This window comes from Neovison vison, chromosome 2, assembly GCF_020171115.1.
Source record: "Neovison vison isolate M4711 chromosome 2, ASM_NN_V1, whole genome shotgun sequence".
NCBI lineage: Eukaryota > Metazoa > Chordata > Mammalia > Carnivora > Mustelidae > Neogale > Neogale vison.
Genome location: NC_058092.1, coordinates 35428217 through 35443675, shown reverse-complemented (window position 1 = coordinate 35443675; position 15459 = coordinate 35428217). Strand labels below are relative to the sequence as shown.

At 39.9% G+C, this 15459-nt stretch overlaps 1 protein-coding gene across 1 annotated transcript in view; it reads left to right on the top strand.

Moving 5' to 3' along the window:
- The window catches only part of ZSWIM5 (zinc finger SWIM-type containing 5), a 222579-nt gene that overhangs the window by 153058 nt on the left and 54062 nt on the right, over positions 1 to 15459 (top strand). Inside the window, exons 3-4 of the mRNA XM_044238098.1 lie at positions 2904 to 3052; positions 4498 to 4648. Coding sequence (XP_044094033.1) covers positions 2904 to 3052; positions 4498 to 4648 — 300 coding nt within the window. The remainder of the gene's footprint in view (positions 1 to 2903; positions 3053 to 4497; positions 4649 to 15459) is intronic.

Genomic DNA, 15459 nt, shown 5'->3' with positions numbered 1-15459 from the left:
TAACACAAATCCCAGATGATTATTCTATGTATTAACATTTGAGACTCACTGTACTGGTGAGAACTCTATCGTCTTCACTAAGTGGAAAATGGCTAATCCTATATTCTATATAGTGGAATAGGCCAAGAAAGGATTTGACTATCTTCATAGACACCATCCAACTTTATGTTCCAGGGCCTGAAACCACAAGGCTCTCCATGCTCAGGCCTATGAGGCTAGAGGCTGAAGTTCAGTGTTGTAGTGAAAAAACAGACTTTGAGGGGTGCCTGGGTGGCTCAGTGGGTTAAGCCTCTGCCTTCGGCTCAGGTCATGGTCTCAGGGTCCTGAGATAGAGCCCCACATCAGGCTCTCTGCTCAGCAGGGAGCCTGCTTCCCTTCCTCTCTCTCCCTGCCTGCCTCTCTGCCTACTTGTGATCTCTGTCTGTCAAATAAATAAAATCTTAAAAAAAAAAAAAAAAACAGACTTTGAAGAGAGGCCAGCATATAGATACTGGCTGATATTATATATGTTATATTACTTATATTACACATGTTATATGTATGTATATGTATATCATATATGTTATACTTATAGTACATATTATTATATATATTACTTACCTGTATAAGCTTTAGTTTTTTTCATTTTTAAATTAGAATAATAATACTACCTTATGGAGTTATAAAATTTCATTGGAATTTACTTACCAAATAATCATTGAGCACCTACTGTGTGCCAAATATTGTTCTACAGGTTGCAAATATACCAGCAAATAAAACCAGTTATGCCCTCAAGGAGAGTATGTTCTAGTGAGGATATATGTAAAAAGTTCTTAGACTCTGGTATACAGGAAGCACTAAAAATATGGCTCTTATTAACCAATATTTAAGAGTAAGGAGTATACTTGTTCTGCTTTGCCCCTTTAGGGATACAAAAGAAGTATAAGATATATTATTTGCCCACCTGGAGCTTAAATCTGGACAGTCAGTGAGACATGTATTTGTTTATTCTATAAATGCTAACTCAGTGCTGTAATAAGCCAGGCACTGCGAGGTACAAAACTGAACACTTACTCTTTAAAAACTTCAATTTGGGGAATATATGAGAAATTCACAATTCTGATGTAGAATAAAATGCAACAGGTCTTTAAGAAAAGTAATAATAAAGTGCTAAGAGTATTACTCCTTTTATATGTATTTTGAGCATAAAATGGACTTACTTTTGACAGGTGGCAATGGGTTATATAGCTAATTTAGTGAGGGGGTAAAAAGAGCCTCTCCTGCCAAGTGACCTAAGCAGTGCATGAAGCATGCCAGTGTTGGCCTTTCTCTATACTTATTTCATGGTTTCCATTGCTCACTGCAGCCCTGACTCTAGAGCCCAGGCAATGCTGTCAATAAGAAGTATCATTTGTTTGGCTGAAGAATGGGTTGCAGGAGAGGGAGGGAAAAAAATGAAAAAGCAGAAGTGAAGTCATAAGGAAATGTGGTTGATTTCTGAGAACACTTGAGTTCCTAGCTGAAACATAGCATAAATATAGGGTAGACAAGACTATAAATAAAAGATAAGGCCTGAGCTTGGAGAACCTTGAATACCATGCTAAGGCATATGGACTTAATTTAATAAAAATGGTGCATCACTGAAGACTTCTAATCAGAACTATCTAGAACAATACATTCGGAGAAAGGTAGTATATGGTAGATAAGCATAAACTGGACAGTCATATGTATTAATTAGTACTTGTAGAATAACAGAATGTGTGAACCCTCCTGATTTCTTGGAGAAAAAGATAGATGCACTACAAAAGCTTAACTAAAGAGCATCTTTTCTGGGTAGACCTGAATTTCATTTAATCAGGGCTTTGATACAGGAAGACAAGAGAAAAAGTAGACTGACAGATGAAACATGACATGAATTTCTTATTTTTTTCCTCCTCCCGAGAAACTTTATTTATTTTTATTTTATTAACATATCATATATTATTTGCTTCAGGGGTATAGGTCTGTGAATCATCAGTCTTACACAATTCACAGCGCTCACCATAGCACATACCCTCCCCAATGTCCATCACCCAGCCACCCCATCCTTACCCCCACCAGAAACCTTCAGTTTGTTTTCTGAGATTAAGAGTCTCTTATGGTTTCATGACATGAATTTCTAATCTATTGCATGGCCACACCTGGAGAGCGTTTGATTTATAGCCTTTTAACACTTGGAGGCAGGTTTCTAAAAACTTAACACAGGACTCTGTCTTTGAGAAAGTGAGAGAAGATTCAGTTTTCATTCCATAAATATTCCCTAGGTGTCTGTCACATTACCAGCACAGTGCTGTGGCTGATTCAGCTGTGAGCAAGCAGCTAACAGGAGAGAGGTGTGTAAATAACCAAAACTGTTTGAAGGTGGTGCGGTGAGTCCAGATATGAAAGATATTTTGAGTATAAGTTTATAAAATTTTTCACCTTGCATGCAACTCTGACTTTGCCTTAAGGAGCAAGTTTCTAGAGATTTAGAAGTGTTGACTCTGCTGAGAAGCTACAATTGCATAATGACACAGAATTTTGTGACCTGTACTTTAAGGTTTATTTGAATGTCATAGGATGGCAAATTGAAGGAAAAAAAAAAAATGTCACCCTCCTAGGGAAAAAATAAATCACTTTTTCATATTTGTGCATTTCCTTCTGGGATTTTTTTGCCCCCCTGGCGTGGTATTTATAGACCTTGGAAGGAGATAAGACTGAGACATAAGTGAGTATGAAACTAGCATTAGCCCTGTTACATTTATTTAGGACCACACAGTTGACAAAGTTCCCAAATAAGGCAGAATAAGCCATCCATTTTTGAATATACTCACAAAGTATCCCTTCTGCCAAATGTGTAGCATATGAATTCAGGGGACTCATTTCACCATTGCCATCCCTCACAGGTGCCCCTGACCCCACAGCTGGGGCCAGCATCGATGATGAGAACTGCTGGCATTTGGATGAGGAACAGGTGAAAGAACAAGTGAAACTCTTCCTCTCCCAGGGTGGTTACTATGGCTCTGGGAAGCAACTCAATTCAATGTTTGCCAAGGTAAGATATGAAGGGTATTTTTTTTTTCTTTAAGTAAACTGGGCTCACCATACTTCTGGCTTCATGCATTGGATCTAGCTCACCTGACCTATCTGTACTGAATCCTCGAAAACTAATGGGAGGGATGATCAGAGCAGATCTGATAAGAGCAGGTGGCATCCAGGAATCCTTACTGCCTCACCCTGGTAGTCCTCTTCCTTCTGCTCCATTCTAAATCAATTAACATTGCTGGTGGTTTTTGTCAGGAAGACACCATCCCTCTGCTTGGAACCCAAGGCTGCCAGATAAAGCCTTGAAGAGATGTAGTACTTTAGAACTCTGGGCTCTCACAGCAGGTCTTCTTTCTTTTTTTCTTAACGCCTTTAGTGACAGATGATTCACGCATTTAAAGTGTGCATTTCAGTGGTTTTTAATTTTTTTTTTAAAGATTTTATTTATTTATTTGACAGAGAGAAATCACAAGTAGACAGAGAGGCAGGCAGAGAGAGAGAGAGGGAAGCAGGCTCCCTGCTGAGCAGAGAGCCCGATGCGGGACTCGATCCCAGGACCCTGAGATCATGACCTGAGCCGAAGGCAGCGGCTTAACCCACTGAGCCACCCAGGCGCCCTCAGTGGTTTTTAATTTTTCACAGATATATGTACCCGTCACCATAGTCAATTTTAGACCATTTTCATCACCCTAAAAAGAAACCCCATACCCTTTACCTGTCACTTCCCTTATTCCTCACTCCCCCTCCTCCAGCCCTAAGCAATCACTAATCTACTTTCTGTCTCTATCGATTTCTCTATTCTGGGCTTTCCTAGGAGTAGAATAATATCATATATAATCTTTTGTGACTGGCTTCTTTCATTTAACACAGTATTTTCAAGGATCACCCATGTTGTGCATGTATCCATACTTAATTCCTTTTTATGGTTGACTAATACTCTGTTGTATGACTAGACCACTTTTGTTTATCCATTCTCTGTTAGTGGATATTTGGATTATTTTCACCTTTTGGTTATTATGCATATGCTTTTATAAACATTCTCATACAAGTTTCTGTGTGGACATGTGTTTTCATTCTCTCTACGATAGGAACTGATAGGTCATGTAATTCTACATTGAATCATTTGAGGAACTACTATACTGATTTCTAAAGTGGCTGCATCATTTTACATTCCCACAACAGTGTATCAGAGATCCGATTTCTCTATATCCTCGCCAACACCTGTTGTTATCTGACTTTTGATTCTAGCCATCCTAGTGGATGTGAAGTGGTATCTCATTGTGCACAGCAGGCTTTCTTGATATATGCAGAGAATTTGCTTATAGAACAAGAAACCTTTTTGACTCTTTGATTTTGGGTGTGTTATGCTTAGATACTTCATCTTCTCCTCCCCTTCCTTCTCCTGCTTTTTTATAATGTGCAGTCACCAACCCCTGGCCCCTCCTTATGTGTCAGGTTCGAGAGATGCTGCGGATGAGGGATTCCAATGGAGCCAGGATGCTGACGCTGATAACTGAGCAGTTTATGGCTGACCCACGACTCACACTCTGGAGGCAGCAAGGAACAAGCATGACAGATAAATGCAGGCAACTCTGGGATGAGTTAGGTAAGTCCCCGTATCTCAGAGAAGTGCTCTGGCTGTCCTTCCAGTCTGCCCCCCCTCCCCCCCGCAGAAGTGTTAGCGAACGCTTGCTGTCAGTCATTATGAGGGTCTTGCTAAATGAACTTTAGCCTAGCTGTGAAAGATGTAGGCTCTACGCAGGCCACCCAAAGTATTCTGAGCTCATTTGTGTTGCTTCCACAACATTATACATTGCTACTGACATCAGTATTCTGTTCCAGATATTACCTCATAGAAGCCTTTGCTGAGGGAAAATGTCTTCCCTTGGCTTCTTTTTTTTTTTTTTTTTTTTTTGTTTTATTTATTTGATAGACAGATTACATGTAGGCAGAGAGGCAGGCAGAGAGAGAGGAGGAAGCAGGCTCCCCACTGAGCAGAGAGCCTGATGCGGGGTTCAATCCCAGGACCCTGAGATCATGACCCGAGCCGAAGGCAGCGGCCCAACCCACTGAGCCACCCAGGCGCCCCCTTCCCTTGGCTTCTTCTGCCTGGCACTAACCTGGCTTTCCAGATACTTATCAACCTTACTTTTCTTGCTTTCCCTGGGTTTGCTCTTCTGTATCACTACTAGACATACCTCTTAGACATAGGGCAGTTTCCAAGACGTGGGCCTTGGACTTCTTCTTCCTCTATACCACCCCACTGAGAACTTTTTTTTTTAATGTCATGGCTCCAGAGCTTACCTTTCTGTTGATCTCAGCCTCATCTTCTTTCCATTAATCTGAGTTCCAGTCCTGTATCAACATTGCGCTATAACCATTTCCACTGAAAAATCCCCTGATCACCTCAAGTTTGAGAAATCCAAAAATGAATTTGGACCTTCAACCGAAACATGTTCCCGTAACTCTGGCAGTGGCACCACCATTCCTCACTCTACCAAACTGTCAGGCACTCATTTTTCTTTCATTCCCAGCATTCAGTCACCAGCTTTATTTGATGCCTTGACCTTTAAAATGCAATTCAGTGTCCACTCACACTTTTTAATTTCCTATCACCACTGCTCTGGTTGAGGGCATTGGGAACTTCTAGATTAAATTAGACCTGTGGCCTTCCGAATGGCCTCTCTGTTCTAGATTCTCCTCATCAAGGCCATCATCTTTGGTCATCATTTCTCTGTATCATTCCAAAGCTCCAAGGCCAGTTTTGCAGTGCTAATACTCAGCTTCTGTTCTTATTTTCAGAATCTTCATACCCTGAATCCAATCATAGCCCCACTTTCAGTTATACTGGAAAAGTTCTGTGTAACATATTCTAAAATTTCTAATATAGCTCCTCCATAGTCCTCCATGCCAGAAAGCAACAACAAACTTTCCTCTCATACAGAGTAATACAAGAGAAAGCTGCAGGTTAGGAGTTCAGTGAGTTCTTCTGGACTAAAGCCCCAGGAGCATATATTTCATAGCCTCAGAGCTAAAAGCCTTGCAGAGTGAGGCTTCATGACTCTGCAACTATACTCATTTACTTTGGGGTTTTGTTTTGGGTGCTGAGGCTTTTTGATCTCACCTGTGGCACTAATGGCTTTGGAGCTCTCATTACTATGAAGAACTACATTTTTTAGTTTTATGTGCCAGACTCTGTGTTCTAGATTATACTCACATTTTTTCACTTAATTCTCATAACAACCCTATAAAGTTATTGTGTGTTTACTGCAAAGAAACAGACAGCTCTGGTTACTTCTGGATACAAAATAAAATTATAGAAAACTGTCTCTGCCATGACATAACCACATTTTCTGAAGTATAGGAATGTTACACTATTGGTCTAAATCTACTGGTCCAAACTGTTGTGACCAGGGTCACATGATACAATACATGGAAACTTGGGGACTACTTCTAGACTCTTTATTCATACAGGATTGTAGTCACGGACTCCCTTCCAAGGTAAGATTTTGGCACCTTCATATTTTTAGATGAGAAAACTGAGCTCAGAAAAGTTAAGTGTTTTATTCAGGATCACACATGGTGGTTCTACCCATGGAACAGCAATATGTTTGACTCCAAATCAAGCATCCCTTTGAGACACCTCCCTCAATTCTATCTTGTTATGTACCTTTTTCCTCTACAGTGTATGTTTTTAAATTTAAAATCAGCCTTCCTCAGTGAGTCAGTTTCATCTGAGGCCTGAATCTCATGGAGTAATTTCTATCATACTCATGGGATTATGCTGTGGACCTGGGCTTGGCCTTTGAGGCAAAGGTATGTGAAAAGAAGTTAACACAGCTGACTGCCGGTACTTTTAAAGCATTTGTCATATACTTAGTTTCATTATGAAAAGCTCTTGCTGCTGACATTTTTGTATCTGAGAAATTGCTATTTCAGTCTTCCAAGAAACCCTCAGCATTCTACAAAGACAGTGGTTCTCAAACTTCTCAAAATCACCGAGAGTACTTATTTAAACTTGTTGCTGGGCCCTGTCCCCAGAGTTTCTAATCCAGTAGGTTGGATTAGGGCTTGATAATTTGCATTTCTAACAAATGTCTAAAGAATGATGTTACATCTGTTCCAGAGACCACAATTTGAGAACCACTATACTAAGAGAAGCCTTATTAGGTCGAACACTAGACTATGGTGCATGCTTCCCCTTACTGCTGTGAGGGATCCTTACTGTTCACCAGGCCTGCTCACTTGGAAGGGCCTGGGGAGGGTGTATAGGAATTCAGAGGAGTGGACTCACTGCTTTCAGATCCTGAACCAGAGAAAACAGAAGCGGTCAGACGAAGTTTGCTCATCTCCCCGTATCTGCACACATATGCTTTGCTTTATATTATGTTAATATCTATAAGTATCTCTGTTCCTGTAACAGGGCAGTTCTTACATATTTGTTCTGGGCCTATACTATCTCCTTTTCTCAAGAACTTTGCTTCTGCAGTTACCTCCTTTCTCTGGCCTTATTAGTTTCTCCCTCTCTGCTGGACCAGTCCCATCAGCTACAATGGACTAATACTGTCCATCTCAAAAAAGAAGTGCCTTTGATATTCCCATTCCCTTAGGTTTTTTAATTTAAATTTTATTTATATTTATTTATATTTATATTTATATTATAGATATAAAAATTATAATTTATTTAAAATTATTACATTTTATTAAAATTTTTTAAATTTATTGAAATTTAAACCTGTTGGTTAATATTAATGCAATATTAGTTTAATATTAATGTAATTAGTGTAACATTAGTGTAATATTAGTTTCAGATGTGCAATATAGTGATTCAGCGCTTCCGTATAGCTCCTGGCATGCATCACAAGTGCACTCCTTAAACCCTATCACCTATTTAATCCTTCCCCCCACCCACCTCCATTCTGTTAACCATCAGTTTGTTCTCTATAGTAAAGTGTCTGTTACTTGGTTTGCCTCTGTCTCTTTTTCTCCCCTTGCTTGTTTGTTTTGTTTCTTAAATTCCACACCTGAATGAACTCATATGGTATTTGTCTTTCTTGACTTCTTTCACTAAACATTACACTCTTTAGCTCCATCCATGTCATTGCAAATGGCAAGGTTTCATTCTTTTTTGTGGCTGAGTACTATTCTGTTGTATATATATGCCACATCTTCTTTGTTCCTTTCATCAGTCAATGGACATTTGGGCTCTTTCCAGTTTGGCTATTGTTGCTAATCCTGCTGTAAACATTGGGGCGCATGGTTCCCATTGAATTAGTATTCTTGTATTCTTTGGGTAAATATGTTGTAGTACAATTACTGGATTGTAGGGTAGTTCTATTTTATTTTTTTAATATTCTTTTTTTTAAAGATTTTTTTACTTATTTATGTGACAGAGAGATCACAAGTAGGCAGAGAAGAAGGCAGAGAGAGGGGGGAGGCAGGCTTCCTGCTGAGCGGAGAGCCTGATGCAGGGCTTGATCCCAGGACCCTGGGATCATGACCTGAGCCGAAGGCAGAGGCTTAACCCACTGAGCCACCCAGGCGCCCCAGGTAGTTCTATTTTTAACTTTTTGAGGAATCTCCATACTGTTTTCCATAGTGGCTACAACAGTTTGTATTCCTACCAACAGTGTAAGAGGGTTCTCTTTTCTCTGCATTCTCACCAACGTGTCTTGTTTCTTGGATTTTTTATTTAAGCCATTCTGACAGGTGTGAGATATCTCATTTTAGTTTTGATTTGCATTTCCCTGATAATGAGTAATGTGGAACAGCTTTTCATATGGCTTTTGGCCCTCTGTATGTCAGTTTTGGAAAATGTCTATTTATGTCTTCTGCCCATTTTTTAACTGCATTATTCAGATGTTGGGTGTTGAGTTTTATAAGTTCTTTATATATTTTGGATACTAATACTTTATCAGATATGTCATTTGCAAATATCTTCTCCCATTCTGTAGGTTGCTTTTTAATTTTGTTGATTGTTTGCTTCACTATGCAGAAGTCAGAGCAATATTTCTTTGAAAAATTTGTCTGTAGTCACCTTTTCCCCTGTGTTCACCTCCATTATGTCTTGAGTCCACTATAATTGAGCTTCCATTGCTCATTTCTGCCACTTTATTGAAGTTGCTCTTGTCAAAATCACCAGTGATTTCAGTATTGTTAAATACAATGGTTACTTCTCTGTTGTTATCTCATTTGACCTCTTAGCAATTTTCAATAAAATTGACTATGCCCTTCTTGACACTTATTCTCTTGGCCCCTATAACCCCATCTTCCTGTTTTTCCTTCTGTATTCCTGGATGCTTTCTCTCAGTCTGTTTTGCAGGCTCTTCTGCCTTTCTGCAACCCTTTTGAATACTGAGTACTCCATAGCACCCACTGCCCTGTCTACATTCTCTACCTAAGTGATCGTATTCAGTCCCATGGTTTTGTTTTGTTTTTAAGATTTACTTATTTGAGCGGGGTGGGGGGCGCAGAGGGAATCTTCAGAGTCCAACGAGAGTCCTGTGATCCCACAATCCATGAGGTCATGACCTGAGCTGAAACCAAGAGTCAGACACCCAACTTACTGAGCCACCCAGGTGCCCCTAAGTGCCATGGTTTTAAATAGCATCTAGATATAGGTAAGTCACAAATTTATATCTCTAGCTCTGAGCTCTAGGCTCAGTGCCCACCTACCTACCACTTCTAAGAAACATCTCAAATTTAATAAGACCATTATTGAACTCTTAATTTTCCTGCCAGAGTCTGATTTTTCCCTTGTTGTCCCCATCTGGGTATCAACACCAAGATGTATCTAATGGCTCAAGAAGAAAATCTGAGTCATACTTGGTTCCATTTTCTACCTTCTATAGCCAACCCAAGACTTGCTGATGCCCAAAGTTGGAAGACTAAATGAGATAATGTATATAAAATGTTGAACATAATGCTTGGCCCATTAAAAAAATAAATTGTAGCTATTATTTTACTATTGTATTTACTATATAATAATTATATGTGATTTTTAATTTTCCATGCTAGCTAACCTTTGGTTAGAGTTTGTGACACTTTTTTTAAGTTGCTGGAAAATATGCTTTTGGATACTGGTAACACAGTCCCATGAATGCTATTATATGCAAGCATCTGCAGAATTTTTTGCTTTGGCTCTTTCTTAGAGATGTGATCGTCTCTGAATGTTTTTGAAACAAATTCATAAGGACTTAATTAGACCGGAAACTTCTTTTTAACTTTCCAGGGAAGATACATGTACTCACTTTCTAGGGATCCCCTTTTTAATATCTAAATGCCTAGGAAACAGGAACTCTGATGACTTGAATGAACACCCTGTTTCTTTACCTCTTGAGCCTCTCTCAACTCACCTGATCCATTTTCCATTCCTATTACCTATTGATCTTTGCCATTCATAATGTCCTTAGAACCCCTTAGTTGCTAAGTTTAATGGCTTTTTTGGGTTTCTTACTCTACTTGTAAAGGTTAAATGTGAAAAATCTTTGACTTCACTATAAATGAAAAACACTTTGTAAACTGTAAAGTAGATGTGTGTTACTAATATTGACATTCTACTGCATTAGACATTGCTAATTGGCTTGTGTGTCACAGATTTCTCCTGGTTTTTTCTCTTTTCTCTTTCTCTTTCACTTATTCCTCCTTCTCCTCTGCTCATGACTTAAATGTTTCCTCAATTCTGTTTTGAGCACTCCTCTCATCCTAAATGATCACATCTTCTTCATCTTTATTCCTTGGTAGGTGGGGCCATATCACTCCCTACATCAGTTTTAGAAGAACCAGCAAATAGTGTAACACGGATACCATTGGGGAGCTACAGTGTAAAGAAAAAATTCTTTCTTATTATATTTATACAGGCCTTTAGGATTCTTAAATCCTAAAAGTAGAGAGGGGCACGTGGGTGGCTCAGTCGGTTAAGCATCTGCCTTTAGCTCACGTCATGATCCTGGGGTCCTGGGATTGAGCCACACATCTGGCTCCCTGTTCATTGGGGAGCCTGCTTCTCCCTCTACTGCTCCCCCTGCTTGTACTCTCTCTCTTTTAAATAAATAAATAAAATCTTTGGAAAAAAAGTAGGGATAGTAACTCTTTTATAACTTGAATATTTGTGCATCTTTCTTAATGCACACTGTTCCAAATTTTTTACCTGCTGAACTTACATATTAAGGATTTCCTGTCGCCTGGTGTTCATAAAGGACTCAGTAATTGGTAGGAGCTCACAGTCCCTGGGGAAGGAAAAAACATCCAATAGTCTAAATATCCAAAGGGACTAAAATGACTCCAGAGAGCATCTTTGCCTTAGCTTATATCCTTCCCCTTGTTTGGGATACACCCTTCTTCCATCTCTGTGCCCAAAGAACTCCTATTTATCACTTATTCTCCTTAAAAATTAAATAATACATGTATACAGATTAAAATGTCAAATACTGCTACAAACTTTAAAATAAAAAACAGTATTCCCTTGCCCCATTCCTTCACATTGCCAGTTACCACTTCATACAGTTTTAAATGCAATTTTAAATCCTTTAGGTGTTTTTTCTAATATGCCTTCATATTTCAGAATGACTATTCTTTCTTGATTTTTACATTCTAGATATTATCTTTTATCTTCCTACAGTAAAACCTCTCTAAGGATCAAACCCTTAGTATTCTTTCCCAGATAGGGCTTCTTTTTCTTTTCAATATGTATAGGCTGAGAATGTTGCAAATATTTAAATTCTGCTTCATTTTAAACAATCCCATCTTTAAATTATTTCTCTCTTCTCACATTTTACTATAAGTAGTCAAGAGGAACCAAGCTACTCTTTTAATACTTCACTTTCATATTTCCTCAGCTAATTTAATTACTCAAAAGTTCTACCTTCCACAAAATGCTAGGGCATAAACACAATTTAGCCAAGTGCTTTGCCCCTATATAACAAGGGGCACCTTTCCTACATGTTCCACATTCCATCTGAGACCTCATCAGAATGGCCTTTACCTTCCATATTCCTACCAACACTCTGTTCAGGATTACTAAGGAGATTAAAACTTTACAAGTCTCCTCTTCTTTCTGAGCCCTCACCAAAATCATCTTTAAAGATCTGTTCACAGCAGCATAGGCTTTTTTAGCATGCAACTCAAAATTCTTCCAGCCTTTAACCAGTTCCAAAACTGCTCTCACACTTTCACATATTTGTTATAGTAGAACCCCACTTCTTGTACTAGTTTCTGTCTTAGTCTGTTTGGGGTGCTACAACAGAATACCCAACAGGTGACTTAAAAGCAAAAGAAATTTCTCAGGGTTCTAGAGGCTGAAAAGTCGAAGACAAGTGACCGGTAGATTTGGTATCAAGCGAGGACCCACTTCCAGGTTTATGGGGAGCCATCTTTTCACTGTATCTTCCCACAGCAGAAAGAACAAGGGTTCTCATGAGAGATCTTATTCTCGTGGAGTCTATAACTCCCAATTCATACACACATACATACATACATACATACCATGAACCTTTCCCTCATTCTCTCAAATAATGACATTATGAGGTTAGATCAAAATTAAATGTTTACATTATTATCACTAAATAAATATTTGTAGCACAGTCATGTAGTATACTAATTCTGCACTTACTTTCTTATACAACTTTTCTTCCCCTTCAGGAATTAATACTTTCATTTGTTTTCTGTTTGATTTTTAGGGAGGTTGCAGATTTTTCTGTTGTGATCATTAATTTACACCCAAATTGTCTAGCAGTAATTTAAAATCTTCATATAATATATTTGGTCACAACAAATAATCTGTCAATTTTATTATCTTGTTAGAGACATTTCTTCTGGAACCATCTATTTTTCTATCCCTGTTTTAGATTGTTTCCTTTCTTTTTTTTTAATTTTTTATTTTTTATAAACATATAATATATTTTTATCCCCAGGGGTACAGGTCTGTGAATCGCCAGGTTTACACACTTCACAGCACTCACCAAAGCACATACCCTCCCCAATGTCCATAACCCCACCTCCCTTCTCCCAACCCCCCTCCCCCCAGCAACCCTGTTTGTTTTATGAGATTAAGAGTCACTTACGGTTTGTCTCCCTCCCGATCCCATCTTGTTTCATTTATTCTTCTCCTACCCACTTAAGCCCCCATGTTGCATCACCACTTCCTCATATCAGGGAGATCATATGATAGTTGTCTTTCTAGATTGTTTCCTTTCTAAACCTGCTGCAGAGTAGTCAGGTACATACTGCCCTTCACTATCATTCTAGGACTTCTCTTTTTCTTTCTCCAGTGTGTACCCCCTGTTTTCTGAATGCAACACCTTCCTCTCTGTGAATTTACTTTCTTGCCTTGGTGGAGTAACTTTCCAATAGCTTCCTCAGATAGGAATTTTCCATAGTTGATAAATTTTGTATTGCTGAATGTCTGGATTTTATTCTCATTTTGATTGATACTTTGATTGGTGTATATTCTAGGTTGGAAATCATGACCTTTTCCCTTAGAACTTTGAAGACGTTTCTCCAATGTCCTGCAGCTTCCACTTGCCATTGTGAAGTACCAGGTCATTCTGGCTCAGAAGAATGTCTTATCTTTTCTTGGCGGAACCATATGTTTTATCTTTGTCATCATTAATCTGAAATTTCACACTGATATCGCTTACTGATCTAAATTTTTTTCAAATCTAATCTGCTTGAAGGAGTTAAGATGGAAGAGTGGTAGGGGGACCTTTTTGAACAACTGGGAAATTTATCTGAGGATTAAGAAGACAGTCTGCACAATTGCAAGGTTTGGAAACTTGAATTGAGGGAGAGAAAAGCCACAGTACTGTGGTGGGGAGGGAGACTTTTCAGGGAGAGAGGCTGTGAGCGGGAAAGAGACCAATGAGTTGGGTTACTGCAAGACAGCAAGATGCTGTGGTGTGGGGATCCCCGGGGTTTCATTGGGAGATAATGTTCCCCTTCCTGAAGTACATTTGGAAAAGGGTATATTACCTCTCTAAAGACAAAAGACCTGCCAGGCACGATGGAACAGCCATGGGTGCCAGGGGACAGAGATGGGTGCAGAGGGCAGATGACCTGGTTGTAGCTTTTGGTGGTGCTTCACATTAGACTCCAGGCACCTGCACAGCTGTGGGACTGCTTTTCTGGGAGAGAACAGTGCTGGCCACAGCTCTGTGAGGCTCTCCTCTGAGGGAGGGGAGTGCTCTGCACTTTGCCGAGTCCTTTAAGGTCTGAAGTTTTGAATGCCAGCCTCCAGCGAGAGATGAAACACAAGAGAACTGTGGTGCTGGGAGTTCCTTTTCTTCTCTTTCTTTCTTTTTTTTTTTTTAATTTATTTTTTTAATTTCTTTTCAGTGTTCTAGAATTCATTGTTCATGCACCATACCCAGTGCTCCATGCAATACATGCCCTCCATAATACCCACTACCAGACTCATCCAACCTCCCACTCCCTGCCCCTCCAAAACCCTCAGATTGTTTTTCAGAGTCCATAGTCTCTCATGGTTCGTCTCCCCCTCCAATTTCCCCCAACCCCCTTCTCCTTTCCATCTCCCCATGTCCTCCGTATTATTTCTTATGCTCCACAAATAAGTGAAACCATTTGATGATTGACTCTCTCTGCTTGACTTATTTCACTCAGCATAATCTCTTCCAAACCCATCCATGTTGATACAAAAGTTAGATATTCATCCTTTCTGACAGAGGCATAAAGAAAAACAAAACTGGGGGCATCACGTTGCCAGATTTCAAGCTTTACTACAAAGCTGTGATCACTAAGCATGGTATTGGCATAAAAACAGACACATAGGGGCACCTGGGTGGCTCAGTGAGTTAAAGCCTCTGCCTTCAGCTCAGGTCCTGATCCCAGGGTCCTGGGATCGAGTCCCGTATCCGACTCTTTGCTCAGCAGGGAGCCTGCTTGCCCTCCCCTCCCCCGCCTGCCTCTCTGCCTACTTGTGATCTCTGTCTGTCAAATAAATAAATAAAATCTTTAAAAAAAAAAACAGACACATAGACCAGACAAAGCAGGTGCTGGGAGTTCTAACGGCCCCAGGCACAAACAAGTTGAGGGGAGGGATCTGACAAAAGCCTGGGATACAGAAGAGGAGATTGTTAGCTTTTTTTTGAGGGCCTTCTCAACTGTGGTGGCCTCAAGTTCACTCCCTGGGGAATAAGAGGGCAGGGTGACACCATCTCCCATCCTCACTGCCAGCCCTCTCTCACGAGCTCCATCAGACTTCAGAGAGAAACACAAGGCCCCCAGGGGAAGCTGGAGTTTCTGACACCAAACTCCTCCACCCTCTGCCTGGCAGGGGCATCTTTACTAGGACAGGTCTGACTGTGAGCCAGCACAGTGGGCCTCTCCCCCAGGGGACCAACACAGGTATACCAAGTCTATTGATCATAGAGTGCTCCAGAGTGTCAGCTTCAGTTCTGATAG